At 52.0% G+C, this 14,455-nt stretch overlaps 1 protein-coding gene and 1 non-coding gene across 2 annotated transcripts; one reads left to right on the top strand and one right to left on the bottom strand.

Annotated features, from left to right (window-relative positions):
• The first annotated feature begins 924 nt into the window (after positions 1-924).
• TRIB1 (tribbles pseudokinase 1) lies at positions 925-13,542 on the top strand. The gene is made up of 3 exons (XM_056854512.1): positions 925-1,260; positions 6,183-6,475; positions 13,074-13,542. Exons 1-3 carry the CDS (start codon positions 925-927, stop codon positions 13,540-13,542), a joined length of 1,098 nt encoding a protein of 365 aa, XP_056710490.1.
• On the bottom strand, positions 8,795-8,866 carry TRNAA-UGC (transfer RNA alanine (anticodon UGC)). The gene has a single exon. It is a non-coding gene; the product is annotated as a tRNA-Ala (tRNA).
• Positions 13,543-14,455: the final 913 nt, after the last annotated feature.

The raw sequence follows: 14,455 nt of genomic DNA, 5'->3' as shown, positions 1-14,455 counted from the left end.
GGATGGATTCACAGTCTAGCTGTATCTGAAGAAGAGAGCTGTGGCTCCCGAAAGCTCACACCCTGCCGGAAAATATTTTTTATTAGTCTTTAAGGTGCTGCTGGACCCTTTTCTACTACTGCAGACAGACTAACACGGCGACCCACTGCTAATTATAAAGCCCTGACCTGGATGGCCCAGGCTAGCCTGATCTCATCAGATCTCAGAAGAGAAGCAGGGTCAGCCCCGGTTAGTATTTGGATGGGAGACCACCGAGGAAGACCAGGGTTGCTGTGCAGAGGAAGGCAATGGCAAACCCCCTCTGGTAGTCTCTTGCCATGAAAACCCCAAAAAGGGGTCGCCATAAGTCGGCTGCGACTTGACGGCACTTTACACACACACATATAATATGGAGGAGGAGGAGGGGGGATAAGGTACGCGATATGAGAAGAAGTGGTCACGGAACATGGGGCCGTTTTGCTTTTATTTTTCTCGTCCCCCTGTTTTCCCTTTTTCCCCCTCATTCTGTCTTTTCCCAAAAGCAATAAAAAAAAAAATTAAAATTGGGAAAAAAAATCCGCAGAGAGCGGATTCGAACCTGCGGACGCGGCCCGTCTCTCCTCCCCCTCCCACTCTCGCACCCGCAGGCAGCCGAATGGGGCCGCCGCCGCCGAGGGGGAGGCGCCTGTCCCCCCGCGGGCCCCGCCCCCTTCCCCTTGCGTGGCGGGCCCCGCCCCCTTCCCCTTGCGTCACGGGCCCCTTGGACGAGCTCGCGGGCGTGGGGCCGGCGCGCCGGCAGATGGTGCGGAGACGCCGGCCGGGCTGCGTGTGGCTGCTGGAGAGGCGATGCGCGCCGGCCTCGCGCCACCCCTGCCCGGCCGCCCGGCCCGCGTCTAGCCCGGCTGGGAGCCAGAGGGCCGCGCCGGCCGCCCTTCTCGCAGCTCCATGCGGCGCCAGCTGGAACCCCGCAGCCCCGCCGCGCTCCTGCACCCGCCGGCCGGCCGCGCGGCGCCGGCCAAGCGCCTCCTCCTGCACGACGGCGCCGAGGAAGCGCCCCCCGCCGCCGCCGCCGCCGCCGCCGCCAAGTGCGCTCGCCTCTCCGCCGAGTGCTCGGACGGCCTCAGCGCGCCGGCCTCGCCGCTCGGCCCGCCCGCCGGCGCCGGGAGCGGCAGCGCGCCGGGCCCCAGCCTGCTCGCCGGCTACCTGCTGCTCCCCCTGCCCGAGCGGGAGCACGCCTCGCGCGCCCTCGACGCCCACACCGGCCGGGAGCTGCGCTGCAAGGTAAGGGGGCCGGGGCGGGGGGCTGGAGCCGCTTGGGGTTGCATGCAGGAGCCGCGCTCCGGCCGCCTCTGCTCGGGAGGGGGCCCTGCGGGGCCCTGCGTGGCAGCCTTTGAAACCGGGATCGAGGTGATTGACCGGGCCGGAGGGTCTCCGGCTTAACTTGCTTCTGGACCGGGACTGTTGCGGTGTCGGGGGGTGTGTGCGCCAGTATCGCTTCCTCTGCTCGGGAAGTGGCCCTTCGGTGCCCTGCAGGGCAGCCTTTGCAACCGGGATCGGGGCCCCCTCGAAAGGTGATGCTGACCGGGCCGGAGGGTCTCCGGCTTAACTTGCTTCTGGACCGGGACTGTTGCGGTGTCGGGGTGTGTGTGCAAGTATCGCTTCCTCTGCTCGGGAAGTGGCCCTTCGGTGCCCTGCAGGGCAGCCTTTGAAACCGGAATCGGGGCCCTCTCGAAAGGAGGTTCTCCGGCTTAACTTGCTTATGGACCGGGACTGTTGCGGTGTCGAGGGGGCAAGTACCGCTTCCTCTGCTCGGGAAGTGGCCCTTCGGTGCCCTGCAGGGCAGCCTTTGAAACCGGGATCGGGGCCCTCTGGAAAGGTGACGTTGACCGGGCCGGAGGGTCTCCGGCTTAACTTGCTTATGGACCGGGACTGTTGCGGTGTCGGGGTGTGTGTGTGCAAGTATCGCTTCCTCTGCTCGGGAAGTGGCCCTTCGGTGCCCTGCAGGGCAGCCTTTGCAACCGGGATCGGGGCCCTCTGGAAAGGTGACGTTGACCGGGCCGGAGGGTCTCCGGCTTAACTTGCTTCTGGACCGGGACTGTTGCGGTGTCCGGGGGGGAGGGAGGGACAGGACGGCAAGGATCGCCGGTTACCCTCGGCCAGCTTCGGAACTCCTGCAAAAGCCGGTGCGCGCTTACTCGGAAGTAAGTCCCCTTGAATTAGCGAAGGCTTCAGGCAGGCGGCTTTCGAAGACGGATGACTACGAGCCGGGCTTTGAAGCTCATCGGAGTTTCCGCTGGACCGAGGCTGTTTGGTCTGAAGACAGATGGGAAAGTCCTGCCTAGGTCGACGAGGGTTTCCAGGTTTTGCACAGGGATGAGGAGCAGCCCCTGGAAGGACCGCGGCTGAATTTGTCTCTCAGATGCATGGGAGGCTCGATCTTGGGACTGCCGCACTCTAGATGCACATTTTCCCCATCCCAATTCTCAAAACTCTGCAAGGACGGGGGAGAGTTTATTTTTTTACATGTATGCATGGCCATTTACATGTATGCATGGCTAGGAAAAGTGGAGGGCAGCAGGAAAAGAGGAAGACCCAACAAGAGATGGGTTGACTCAATCAAGGAAGCCACAGCCTTCAATTTGCAGGATCTGAGCAGGGCTGTCAAAGATAGGACATTTTGGAGGACTTTCATTCATAGGGTCGCCATGGGTCGGAAGCGACTTGACGGCACTTAACACACACACACATGGCCATTTATGCTTGGGAGATTTTGCCTTGGATTTGCTGCTCTGTGGGTGCCCGTTTTTCCCACCTGCATTTCCAAAAATAAACCCCCATGCGGAGTTTTGAGATTTCAGATGGGGAAAATGTGCACCTAGAAAGCGGCAAGTCCAAGGCAAGACTTCCCAGGCATAAACGTTCGGGAGGTTTTGCCTTGGATTCGCTGCGCTCTGGATGTGCGTTTTCCCGATCCGAGTTCCCAAAACTCTGCATGGGGGCTTATTTTTGAGTTTTGATGATTCGGACGGGGAAATTGTGCGTCTAGAGAGTGGCAAAATCCAAGGCAATACCTCCCATGCGTAAACGGCCTGTACAGGTTGTTTTTAATCGCCCAGGAAAGGGCCTGCATCCTCCGTTTTCCACTCCCCTGGTGTGGAAGAGCAGGCGGGCAGGAACTGGCGGAGGAGCAGAGCTTTCCAAGTTTTCCATGAGGTGTCCCTGCGCTCTTTAAATAAACACGCACACGGGCTGGATCTGTTTCCGAAGACGAGTCCAGGAAACGGGGCTTGGCGTTGGAAAGGCTGCCACCTGCCGGTTGCCAACTCTCTCCGGATGCCCTGAAGCCGCCAGTTGCCGTCCTGCACTCTCTTCCTCTAAAGTTGCCTTGTTGAAGGAAATGGGGTGTTTCTGGATCGACTGCCTGGGCGATTAGTAATTGCGAAATCGTATGATTTCAGGAGCCTCCTGGTTGTGTTCCCCCCCCCCCTCTTAAATGGCACCAACTTCAGACAGCTGGAAGGAAGGGTTGGTATTACACAGAACTCTTCCTTTCATAATAATTTTGTGCCGTCGAGTCGCGACCGACTTGTGGCAACCCCTGTGGGGTTTTCAAGGCAATAGGCGAGCAAAGGTGATTTGCCATTGCTGCCAACTTGGAAGGCTTTAGTTAAATTGTGGAACTCCCTGCCCCAGGATGTGTTGATGGCTGACAGCTTGGAAGGCTTTAAGAGGGAAGGGAGAGGCGTATTCATGGCTACTAGTCAGAATGGATACTAGTCATGATGCATACCTATCCTCTCTAGTATCAGATGAGCATGCCTATTATCTTAGGTGCTGTGGAACACAGGCAGGATAATGCTGCAGTCATCTTGTTTATGGGCTTGCTTGAGGCACCTGGTTGGCCACTGTGTGAACAGGCTGCTGGACTTGATGGACCTTGGTCTGATACAGCATGACAGAGGGCTAGTCAGGGCTATTCAGGGTGCTAATTCTTCCTTATTGGACAAGATGTAGTGCGGGAAAGTTGCTTGAGTCTGAGTTGGGCTGAATCGGCTGCTTCTTGCACACTGTCAAGAGAAAGCCTTCAAACACAGTTTCTGCCCGTGGGACAAGATCGTTGGAAGGACCTTTAATTCTGGAAGACCAAAAGCCCCTTGCTGGCAGCTGATATCCAGGAGGCCGGGAAGGGAAGGCTGTCTTCATTGTGTAGCCCTTGATGTCCCACAACAGGCCTAGTTGTGGGTGGGCGACAGGCTGGTAAACTCTCAGTTTGGGCTAGTAACTTGAGAAGGCTTGCCGACAAGGTGGCTTTGAATTTGAGCCTTTAAAGTAGCATCTAGTCCAGAGAGAGTTGTGGAGTGATGGCGACTCCCAGTGTGTTTGTGCCTGTTTTTCCCTGAAGGGGTTGTGTTGCGTCGGATGAATGGGTACGATGACATTATATGTATGTCACGATTTCCAGTCAAGCCTCGGATGTGAGTAACCTTAGCAGACTTACAGGTCACTGGGAGAACACGGCTTGAAGCGTTGCGAAACATCCGTGAATAAAACAAGAGAGGCCTTAATCTTCTGCTTCCCTTGGTTGGAGTTTGGGCAGGCTCTGAAATCCCAGCGTGATTGCAGTCACCTTGGTCTGAATCACCGAAGGTGGATGCTTTGGTGGTTTTTATGACTGAAGCGCCCCTCTCCAAGTACTTGAAGGGCTGTCGTATAGAGGAGGGTGCCAAGTTGTTTGCTGTTGCCCCAGAAGGTCGGACCAGAACCAACGGGGTGAAATTAAATCAATGGGTTTCTGTCTAGACATTAAGAAGAATTTTCTAACACTTAGAGCGGTTCCTCAGTGGAATAGGCTTCCTCGGGAGGTGGTGAGCTCTCCTTCCCTGGAGGTTTTTAAGAAGAGGTTAGATGGCCATCTGTCAGCAATGTTGATTCTGTGACCTTAAGCATATGATGAGAGGGAGGGCATCGACCATTTTCTGGGCATGGAATAGGGGTCACTGGGTGTGTGTGTGGGGGGGAGGTAGTTGTGAATTTCCTGCCTTGTGCAGGGGGTTGGACTAGATGACCCTGGTGGTCCCTTCCAACTCTATGATTCTTCCATGGCGCATTCTCCCATGCCAGCTGAAAATTGCAAAGCATTGTTTATATAAAGCTGTGTGGCTGCGTTGATCTGGTGTTTGTGGTTGCGACTCTTACGTGACGGTTTTCGGCGTCAAGGCCTCAGGCAGTGGGTTTTGCCCGGTGTTGGGTGAAGTGGAATCCTATTCCAGTTGAATACTTGCGAACGGGGAACCAGGAGTTGGCTGGTATCCCAGAAAAGTGGGTGACGTTTATGCAATGACTCGTCTTAGATTTGGGGGAAGCTAGCCAACATAATTTTAATGTATAACATGGCTTTACTGGCGTTCATTTTCCGTCATCAGCCTCTGCTGCTTTCAGGTGTTTCACACAATCTGGTGTTCATGGATGCACTGCCATTGAACATGGAGGCTCTGTTTAACCAAGATAGCCTTTGATAGGCCTGTCCTCCATCAAGAATATTTAGAGCCATTTGCTAAATATGCTACATGGGAATAAAATCCTATTTATTTCAGTAGTTAACATCCATAAAGTATGGAACTCTTCTGAAAGCCTTCGTACATCCTTGGTATTTTAATCCATTCCCTGTCCCTCTTTGCCAGCGTGGTAAAGTGGTTAAGAGCGGTGCACTCTGATCTGGAGAACCGGGTTTGATTCCCCACTCCTCCACATGAGTGGCAGATGCTAATCTGGTGAACCAGGTTGGTTTCCCCACTCCCACGCATGAAGCCGGCTGGGTGACCTTGGGCTAGTCACAGTTCTCTCTGAACTCTCTCAGCCCCACCTACTTCACAGAGTGTCTGTTGTGGGGAGAGGAAGGGAAGACGATTGTAAGGCAGTTTGAGTCTCCCTTAATTGGTAGAGAGAATCGGCATATAAAAGCCAACTCTTCTTCTTCTGCCACGTCTCTATCCTTGCCCTTTCCCAGCAATGATGTGTAACTTTACAGATGGACCCAGGGTACATATTTCCACATCCACAAGCTTGCGATCATGCGTTTTCAGTGTATCTACTACTGCAAACTTTCCACGTAGAGACAGTGGGAACAGAGCCGTTCCTTGCAGGTGCCTTGCCTAAGATAACCTTCCAGTAATGTCAGATCTCTCCTCTGGTCCTGTTTCCAGGTCTTCCCCCTGAAACACTACCAGGACAAAATCCGGCCTTACATCCAGCTCCCCTCGCACAGGAACATCACCGGCATCGTGGAAGTGATCCTCGGGGACACCAAAGCGTACGTCTTCTTCGACAAGGACTTTGGCGACATGCATTCCTACGTCCGGAGCTGCAAGCGTCTGCCGGAGCAGCAGGCTGCCCGGCTCTTCAAGCAGATCGTCTCGGCGGTGGCTCACTGCCACCAGTCGGCCATCGTGCTGGGGGACCTAAAGCTCAGGAAGTTTGTTTTTTCAAGTGAAGAAAGGTGAGCGAGGATTCGCAATAGTCCTGTGTTGAGTTTATCTAGTGGAATCTTGTTTCAGCCCTCGTTGATTGTCAAGTGAATAAGTGGGGGGCGTAGGGGGGCCATAAGAACATAAGAAAGTCCATGCTGGATCAGGCCAAGGTCCATCAAGCCCAGCAGTCTGTTCACACAGTGGCCAACCAGGTGCCTCTAGGAAGCCCACAAACAAGACAATTGTAGCAGCATTACCCTGCCTGTGTTCCACAGCACCTAAGATAATAGGCATGCTCCTCTGGTCCTGGAGAGAATAGGGATGAATCCTGACTAGTATCCATTTTTACTAGTAGCCATGAATACTCCTCTCCTCCAGGAACATGTCCACTCCCCTCTTAAAGCCTTCCAAGTTGGCAGCCATCACCACATCCTGGGGCAGGGAGTTCCACTGTTTAGCTATGCAGACTGTGAGGGGGTGGCATGTCTTGGACAGAAGCTCTGTGAACTGATGTTTTCTCGGTTCCAACCTCTGTAAACGAGCTATTGACTCTCCGTATGTGATGGAAGGCAGACATACGTTTTCCATAGACCTCAGGGGCTCACAGTGTAATCAATGGGATTTTGAACTCAGATAGTGGGAGGGGGTCTCCTTCCGTGTCCAATTGCAAACTGCTCTTGAAGCTCCACGCTGTTTCCAAAGCAGATTATCATGTGGCATTGGAAGGAGGGGTTGTGGCCGCTGTCCAAAGAACACTAGCAGACGGGTGTGTAGAAGGACCGGGCAGCTCTGGGAATCTTGGCTTCTGTTTTGGCGCAGACCGATTTGAGTTGTCATCACTTTCTCCGGAGTATTTCAGTAGATTTCAGTCACTCCTCCAGGGGAACTGTGAGGACATCTAATATTTAAGTGATTTGAACCTCGTAACATTGGACTAGGATCTCCAGGGCCATGCGCACATTCTTCCTACATGGGTGTTAGAAGGAGTGCATGTGATGTGTGAAGGTGGCACCGGCCTCTGTTTTGCCAGTTATACAAGCTGGGGGTTTGTTGTCCATTACGGCTTCCTAGCCTATGTACAGTGAGCCCTGTGGTGCAGAGTGGTAAGCTTCAGTACTCAAAAGCTCTGCTCACGAGCTGAGTTCGATCCCGACGGAAGTCGGTTTCAGGTAGCCGGCTCAAGGTTGACTCAGCCTTCCATCCTTCCGAGGTCGGTAAAATGAGTACCCACCTTGCTGGGGGTAAAGTGTAGATGACTGGGGAAGGCAATGGAAAACCCACCCCATAAAACATAGTCTACCTAGTCAACGTCGGGATGTGACGTCACCCCACGGATCAGTAATGACCCAGTGCTTGCACAAAGGACTACCTTTACCTTAGCCTATGTACGCATCCCAAATCAAAGCTTGTTTGGTACTGATGCATGATGCTTTCTCCTTACACCCTTGTAGGGGTACAATCCTATTCATGCCTTTGAGATGCAGCCTCAGCCAACAACCTTTTACCAATCAGCTCTACTAGCCAGAACGCTTCTGTTTAAACTGAGAAAACCCTACTGGGATTAATGGGTTTTCAATCCACTGCAATCTCACAATGCTTTGTCTCGATTTGGGTGGTGGATCTAGATGGGTTGCCTGGCCGAAGTGCAAGAACACCCACTTAACTAGTTTGTAGATTGCACTGGGACTCTGTGTGTGTGTGTGTGTGTGTGTGTGTGTGTGTTTTGGCCTTGTTGAAATTACAGGGTTAGCTGTGCAGGACAATATCAGTTTAAAGCTGAGCACACATCTGTAAGTAGCCTTCATTCAGATTGTGTTCCGGTGAAGGCTGAATGAGAATGGAAGAGGGAAGGCGTTGGTTGGGACAAAAGCCAGGAGAAAGGGGAAGGGGGCCGGTAGATTCATCCAGAAACCCAGAAATTGGGTCTGTCCAGCAGATGGTAGCTGTGAGTGGCATGTGGGTTATTGTTTTACACCCCTTTTGGTTTTGTAATTGTAACCTGTTAAGTGGCAGGTAGGTCCTGTTCTTGGAGACATGGGAGGCCAAAGGCCACACCTGGTTCCGGAGGTTGGACCAGACACCCACCTGCTCCCCATGCATTGAGCTGGGCGCACGGGTTCCCTTGAAACTGTGGCTTTTGAATGGGGAGGTAAACATTTCCTCTCTCTCTCTCTGTCCTCCCCTTCATTGGAGATAGCTAGAGCAGTCACATGAACCCATGAAGCTGCCTTGTACTGAGTCAGATTTCTGGTCCATCAAAGTCAGTATTGTCTACTCAGTCTGGCAGCGCCTCTCCAGCGTCTCAGGCAGAGGTCTTTCACATCACCTACCTGCCTAGTCCCTTCAACTGGAGATGCCAGGGATTGAACCTGGGACCTTCTGCATGCAAAGCAGAGGCTCTACCACTGAGCCACAGCCCCTCCCTGCAATCCGTGGGCAGCCCATTTGAGCTCTGTGGGAGTTCCACTTTTGACTCGACTCGAAACAATTTCACACTTGAGGGTTGCAGTCCCTGCCTTAGCTGGCTCTGAAGTGATGCCAAAGCCAGCTGGGGGTTGTGAAGTCTCCAATTTGCAGATATCACAATTAGCTTTGCATTTTACGGCTTCTTTTTTAAGAATAAGAAAAATCTTGTGGTACTTATTTCTGAGGACTGGGGGAGTCAATTTAGTGGTGGTTCTTTGAGAAGAAGCAGGTAGTACGCTCTCAGTTTTGCTTGTTCTGGGTTGTTGTAGTGTAGCGGTTAAGAGCGGTGGACTCTAATCTGGAGAACTGGTTTGATTCCCCACTTCTCCCCATGAGCAGCGGACTTTAATCTGGTGAACCGGGTTGGTTTCCCCACTCCTCCAAATGAAGCTTGCTGGGTGACCTTGTGCTAGTCACAGTTCTCTCTCAACTCTCAGCTGTGGGGAGAGGAAGGGAAGGCAATTGTAAACCGCTTTGAGACTTCTTAAAGGTAGAGAAAAGTGGCGTATATATATTAAAAAAAACCCAAGTCAACTCTCTTCATCTTCAAACCAGTTCAACCACAGTGCATGGATTCAGGCTAGTTGGATCCCAGTAGGGCAGACTGTACATCGCTCAGTTTATTCTGTCTTAATTAAATTGGAGATCCAAGCATTGGCACAGATTAAACGTTCTCATCTCCTGTACTTTGGAATCTGGTATGTTTACGTAGCTGCTCCTGCTTGATTCTCACTAACCCCTAACTAGGAGTCATCACACCTTCAAAAACAATTTTTGAAGCAAGTTCCCTTAATCCTGAAATCGATCTAAAGCTTAAAAACCCAAGTTTCTGGTCCTCTTTAAACTGCTGAGCCAGTGAAAGTCCCATTTAGGGGAGAATTAAGCGACCAGGTGCCCAGGACAGTATGTTTTGAACCAGGGCTGATCAAACAAGACAGATATGTTTATGTCTTACTTCACCTACACTGCAGTTGTCAATGGAAGAAGGGGCAAGCACACGTCAGCTAACAGGGTTGACAGCTCTGGGTTGGGAAATTCCTGAAGATTTTTTTTGGGGGGGGAGGAGCTTGGGGAGGGCAGGGTTTGGAGAGGGGAAGGAGTTCAGCGGGATAAAATGCTGTAGAATTAGGGATGCCAGCCTCCAGGTAGGACCTCAGGATCCCCCAGAATTACAGCTCACCTCCAGATAGGTTTGCCAACCTCCAGGGACTAGCTGGAGATCTCCTGCTATTACAGCTGATCTCCAGCCAACAGAGATGGGTTCCCCTGGAGAAAATGGTTGCTTTGGCAACTGGACTCAATGGCATTGAAGTCCTTTCCCAAACTTCCTGCCGGCGGTGAAGAGGGACCTGGCAACCCTACCTCCAGACGACGAAAATCAGTTCCCCTGGAGAAAATGGATGCTTTGGAGGGTAGACTCAATGGCATTGTTTCCCACTGAGGTCCCTGTCCTCCCCAGCCTCCACTCCCAAATCTCCAAGAGTTTTTCTAACTTGGATCTGGCAACCCTACCCCCACAATTCCTCGCCAGTGGCGGGGGGGGGGGGCTTGGCAACCCTACCTAGAATCCACTTCCCCCCCCCAGCAGCTGTTTTCTCCAGGAGAAATGATTCCTTTCATCTGGAGATCAGCTGGAATTCTGGGAGATCTCCAGGCCCCGCCCTTTCAGCCAGTGATCAAAAGCCCAACAATTGAAGGGGGAAATGCTTGGTATGCATGTGTGAACTGGCCTCCAGTGTCAATAAAAGTCAAAGGGTGAGGCTCGTAGAATGAGAACAGTGACCTATTCTCTCCCACCCCCTTTCTGCCCAGATTTTTTAAAAAATTCAAATAGAGCAGTGGTTCCCAAAGTGGGCAGTACCACCCCCTGGGGGGCGGTGGGATTACCTGGGGGGGGCACTAAGAGGCAAGGGGGCGGCACTAAAGGTGGGCCCCTTCAACTGTGTTGTTCACTAATTTGCAATAGATCAAGCTATGGCACCATGCTGGCAAATTGGGTGGAAACTATCAGAATGTTTTTCCAGACTTTGAAGAGCTGGTACCGCTGGATCAAGTCCATCAGTTTTGTTGAATAAATTTCAAGCAAAACAGTTGTAATCTGATTTTGAATAGGTGTGCAATTGGTTCTTGTAGGTTATCCGGGCTGTGTGACCGTGGTCTTGGTATTTTCTTTCCTGACGTTTTGCCGGCAGCTGTGGCAGGCATCTTCAGAGGAGTAACACTGAAGGACAGTGTCTCTGTGCAATTAATTGTTACTGTTTTGAAATTTTATTATTATCTTCTTTAGTGAGTCGTGCAAACCCCTGTTTTGAATAATGCTTTTTATAGGATAGGGTAGGTGGCGCTGGGGTTGAGTTTGTGGAACCAAGGGGGCGGTGGCCCGAAAAGTTTGGAAACCACCGAAATAGAGCATAAAGGGCATGTTGGTGTATAAACTGCTTGCGATAAGTTTGAACCCCTTGCCGAAATAGCAAACTGCATCCAGCACAGGTAGTTTATACATGATGGCCTCATAAAGGGCATGTTGACGTATAAACCCGAGGCACACTGTTGTACGTTTGACCGCTTGCGATAAGTTTGTACCCCTTGCCGAAATAGCAAACTGCGTCCAGCACATAGCCTGACGCTGCAGCGTGCATTTGGCAACCAGAGAGTTAAGCAATGCCCGGCAAGACGTCAGCTTAGCAAGCACAGGTGCCGAGTTCTGATGCCCTGTCCGCCAGTCAGAGGGCAGGCAGGGTAGGCTGAGTAATATTTTCTGTTTGCAGAGCCCCAAGGGGGGGGCTATCTGCATGGGGACAGGAAGGTCACGCCGAGGACAAGGAGCGATCGATGCATTTACGAGCCAGCGAAGCAGTTCGAGAGGCGGAAAGCTGTCGGGAGCCAGGGAATATCTAATCGCTAGCACAGAGCTCTGGGAATAGGATGTTTGCATAAAAAGCCGGGTAACCTGCAAGGCCAGTTTGTATATATATGTGTGCGTGGAGAGAAAAAAATCTGAGCTCAAGAGTTCTGACTATTTCAGGAACAAAAGGGATGTGGGTTTTGGCTGGGATCCACAAGCCGGTTAAGGCCTGACGTCACTAGGACTAAATTGGCTTTCAGCCAAGGCTTTTGCCTTGTGCATCTGGTGTTGCTTTGCTGAAATCTAAAAGGGTGGCTCATGCGTGCAGGGGGAAATTGCTTGGCAGCTGGATGTGTGAATGGACTCAGAGTCCAAGCATGGGGGGGTGCCCATTCATATACCTGGACATTGCAACCGAGTGATAACCATGACTGCTCCACCAGCCCCGGTGAGCAAGCAATGGCTTGTTGACTCCTGCGTAGACTTATTCAGATGACCATATCTCACCGCTGCAAATGGCATTGCGGCCCGGCTGTATGGCTGTGGCATTTTGGAGTTGTCTAAACGATGTCTGCACAAAGTAATGCACGTTCGTACATAGAATCATGGAGTTGGAAGGGGCCATACAGGCCATCTTCTTCAACCCCCTGCTCAATGCAGGATCAGCCTAGAGCATCCCTGACAAGTGCTTGTCCAGCCCCTGCTTAAAGACCGCCGGTGAGGGGGAGCTCACCACCTCCCTAGGGAGCTGATTCCACTGTTGAACAACTCTTACTGTAAAAAATTTCCCCCTAATATCCAGCCGGTACCTTTCTGCCCGTAATTTAAACCCATTATTGCAAGTCCTATCCTCTGCTGCCAAGAGGAAGAGCTCCCTGCCCTCCTGTAAGTGACAGCCCTTCAAATACTTCAAGAGAGCTGGTACCATCACTGAATCGTCAGGCTGTTGAGTATTTGGCCCAGTTTGAAAAGCCTTGCGTTTGAGTTGATAACTGGATAATCTGTTACTGGCTGGCCCACAGCATGTGGTCTCTGGCTGTTTGGCTTGTGGAAGTCAACGTCGCCAGTTGGCAATAGCACAGAGGGATCATGGATGTGTGAACCGGTCCATGACGCTTGCGTCATAGCACATTGGCTAACCCCATTGCAGGCTCTGCCCAGCTGTTTGCTTTGGTATAGGTTACATTTCTAATAAAGTTATTACTTAGGGACAGCATCTGGAAGCACTTTGACTTTGTTACATTTCCTCCTTCTTTCCTTCCGCTGGTTATTGGCGTAGTATAGTGAACTGTGTTCTGGTCTCTTCTGTTCTCCAGGACGCAGCTGAGACTGGAAAGTTTGGAAGATACCCACATCATCAAGGGGGAAGACGACGCCTTGTCGGACAAACACGGCTGCCCGGCGTACGTCAGTCCAGAGATCCTGAACACAACTGGGACCTATTCCGGCAAGTCGGCCGACGTTTGGAGTTTAGGCGTAATGCTGTACACCCTCTTGGTGGGACGCTACCCCTTTCACGACTCGGACCCTAGCGCCCTGTTTTCCAAAATCCGCCGCGGACAGTTCTGCATCCCTGACCACGTCTCTCCTAAAGCCAGGTGTCTCATCCGCAGCCTGCTGAGGCGAGACCCCTCCGAAAGACTCGCCGCTCCTGAAATTTTGCTCCATCCTTGGTTTGACGCTGTTTTGGAGGCTGGATATGTTGACCAGGACACGGGAGCCTCTGATCAGATCGTTCCGGAGAACTCTCGAGTGGACGATGATATGAGTTCCTTTTTCTGCTAGTCCCGATTGGCCCACGTGGAAGAACGCCGTATCCGTGCACAGCCTTTTTCATGTGTCCTGTTTCAACTTTGTTTTCCGTGTTGTATTTGCATAGCGTTCCAAAATCTGATTGCTGGCAGGACAGCGGCAGTGATCTTAAACACACTTCCTCCATAGTCCAATACCCCCCCCCCCAACCCTGGGGAAGCATGCCCCTCCCCAAAAGTTGCAATCCTCCACCTGGTTTAATTTAGGCCGTTTCTCACTGAACTACATGGGTACTGCTGATATCTGGACCTCCTAGCCTATAATTCTGGACAATTTTGCTGTGGACTTTAATGAGAGAACATACAAACCGCCCTAGAACAAGCACTTTGAAGATTGCAGTCTTTGATGGATTCCTTTTTTAAAAAACAGAACATAAAGCAGGCTGGGTGTTCATTGCTCCCTGGGCGTGTGTGTATTCAGATCTACACTGTGTTGCAGTGCCAGCAGCTTTATGCTGCTGTAGCAACTAGAGGGCGAAGACAGCTGGATTCGCAAATGTCTTGTACATTATAAAATGACTGCACCGTCCGCTGGGCTTTGGTTACAGAATCTTCTTGCCAGTGATGTAAGAGAGGTTGTGCGGCGACAATTCTTGCCAGCGTGGCGTAGTGGTTAAGAGCGGTGGTTTGGAGCGGTGGGACTCTGATCCAGAGAACCGGGTTTGATTCCCCCCTCCTTCACAGGAGTGGCGGAGGCTAATCTGCTGAACTGAATTTGTTTCCCCACTCCTCCACATGAAGCCAGCTGGGTGACCTTGAGCTAGTCACATTCTCTCAGCCCCACCTACCTCATATGGTGTCTGTTGTGGGGAAGGGAAGGTGATTGTAAGCCGGTTTGATTCTTCCATAAGCAGTAGAGAAAGTCAGCATATAAAAGTCAGCTCTTT

The sequence above is a fragment of the Euleptes europaea genome, chromosome 8 (genome assembly GCF_029931775.1).
Source record: "Euleptes europaea isolate rEulEur1 chromosome 8, rEulEur1.hap1, whole genome shotgun sequence".
In the NCBI taxonomy this organism is placed as follows: Eukaryota; Metazoa; Chordata; class Lepidosauria; order Squamata; family Sphaerodactylidae; genus Euleptes; species Euleptes europaea.
The sequence above is the reverse complement of the archived record's forward strand: the minus strand, read 5'-3'. Positions and strand labels throughout refer to the sequence as shown.

Excerpts from the sequence above, each read along its gene's own strand:
- TRIB1 (XM_056854512.1), top strand. The coding sequence starts at position 925 with ATGCGGCGCCAGCTGGAACCCCGCAGCCCCGCCGCGCTCCTGCACCCG. Across the intron at positions 1,261-6,182 it reads GCCGGGAGCTGCGCTGCAAG|GTCTTCCCCCTGAAACACTA; the intron begins GTAAGGGGGCCG and ends TCCTGTTTCCAG. Across the intron at positions 6,476-13,073 it reads GTTTTTTCAAGTGAAGAAAG|GACGCAGCTGAGACTGGAAA; the intron begins GTGAGCGAGGAT and ends TCTGTTCTCCAG.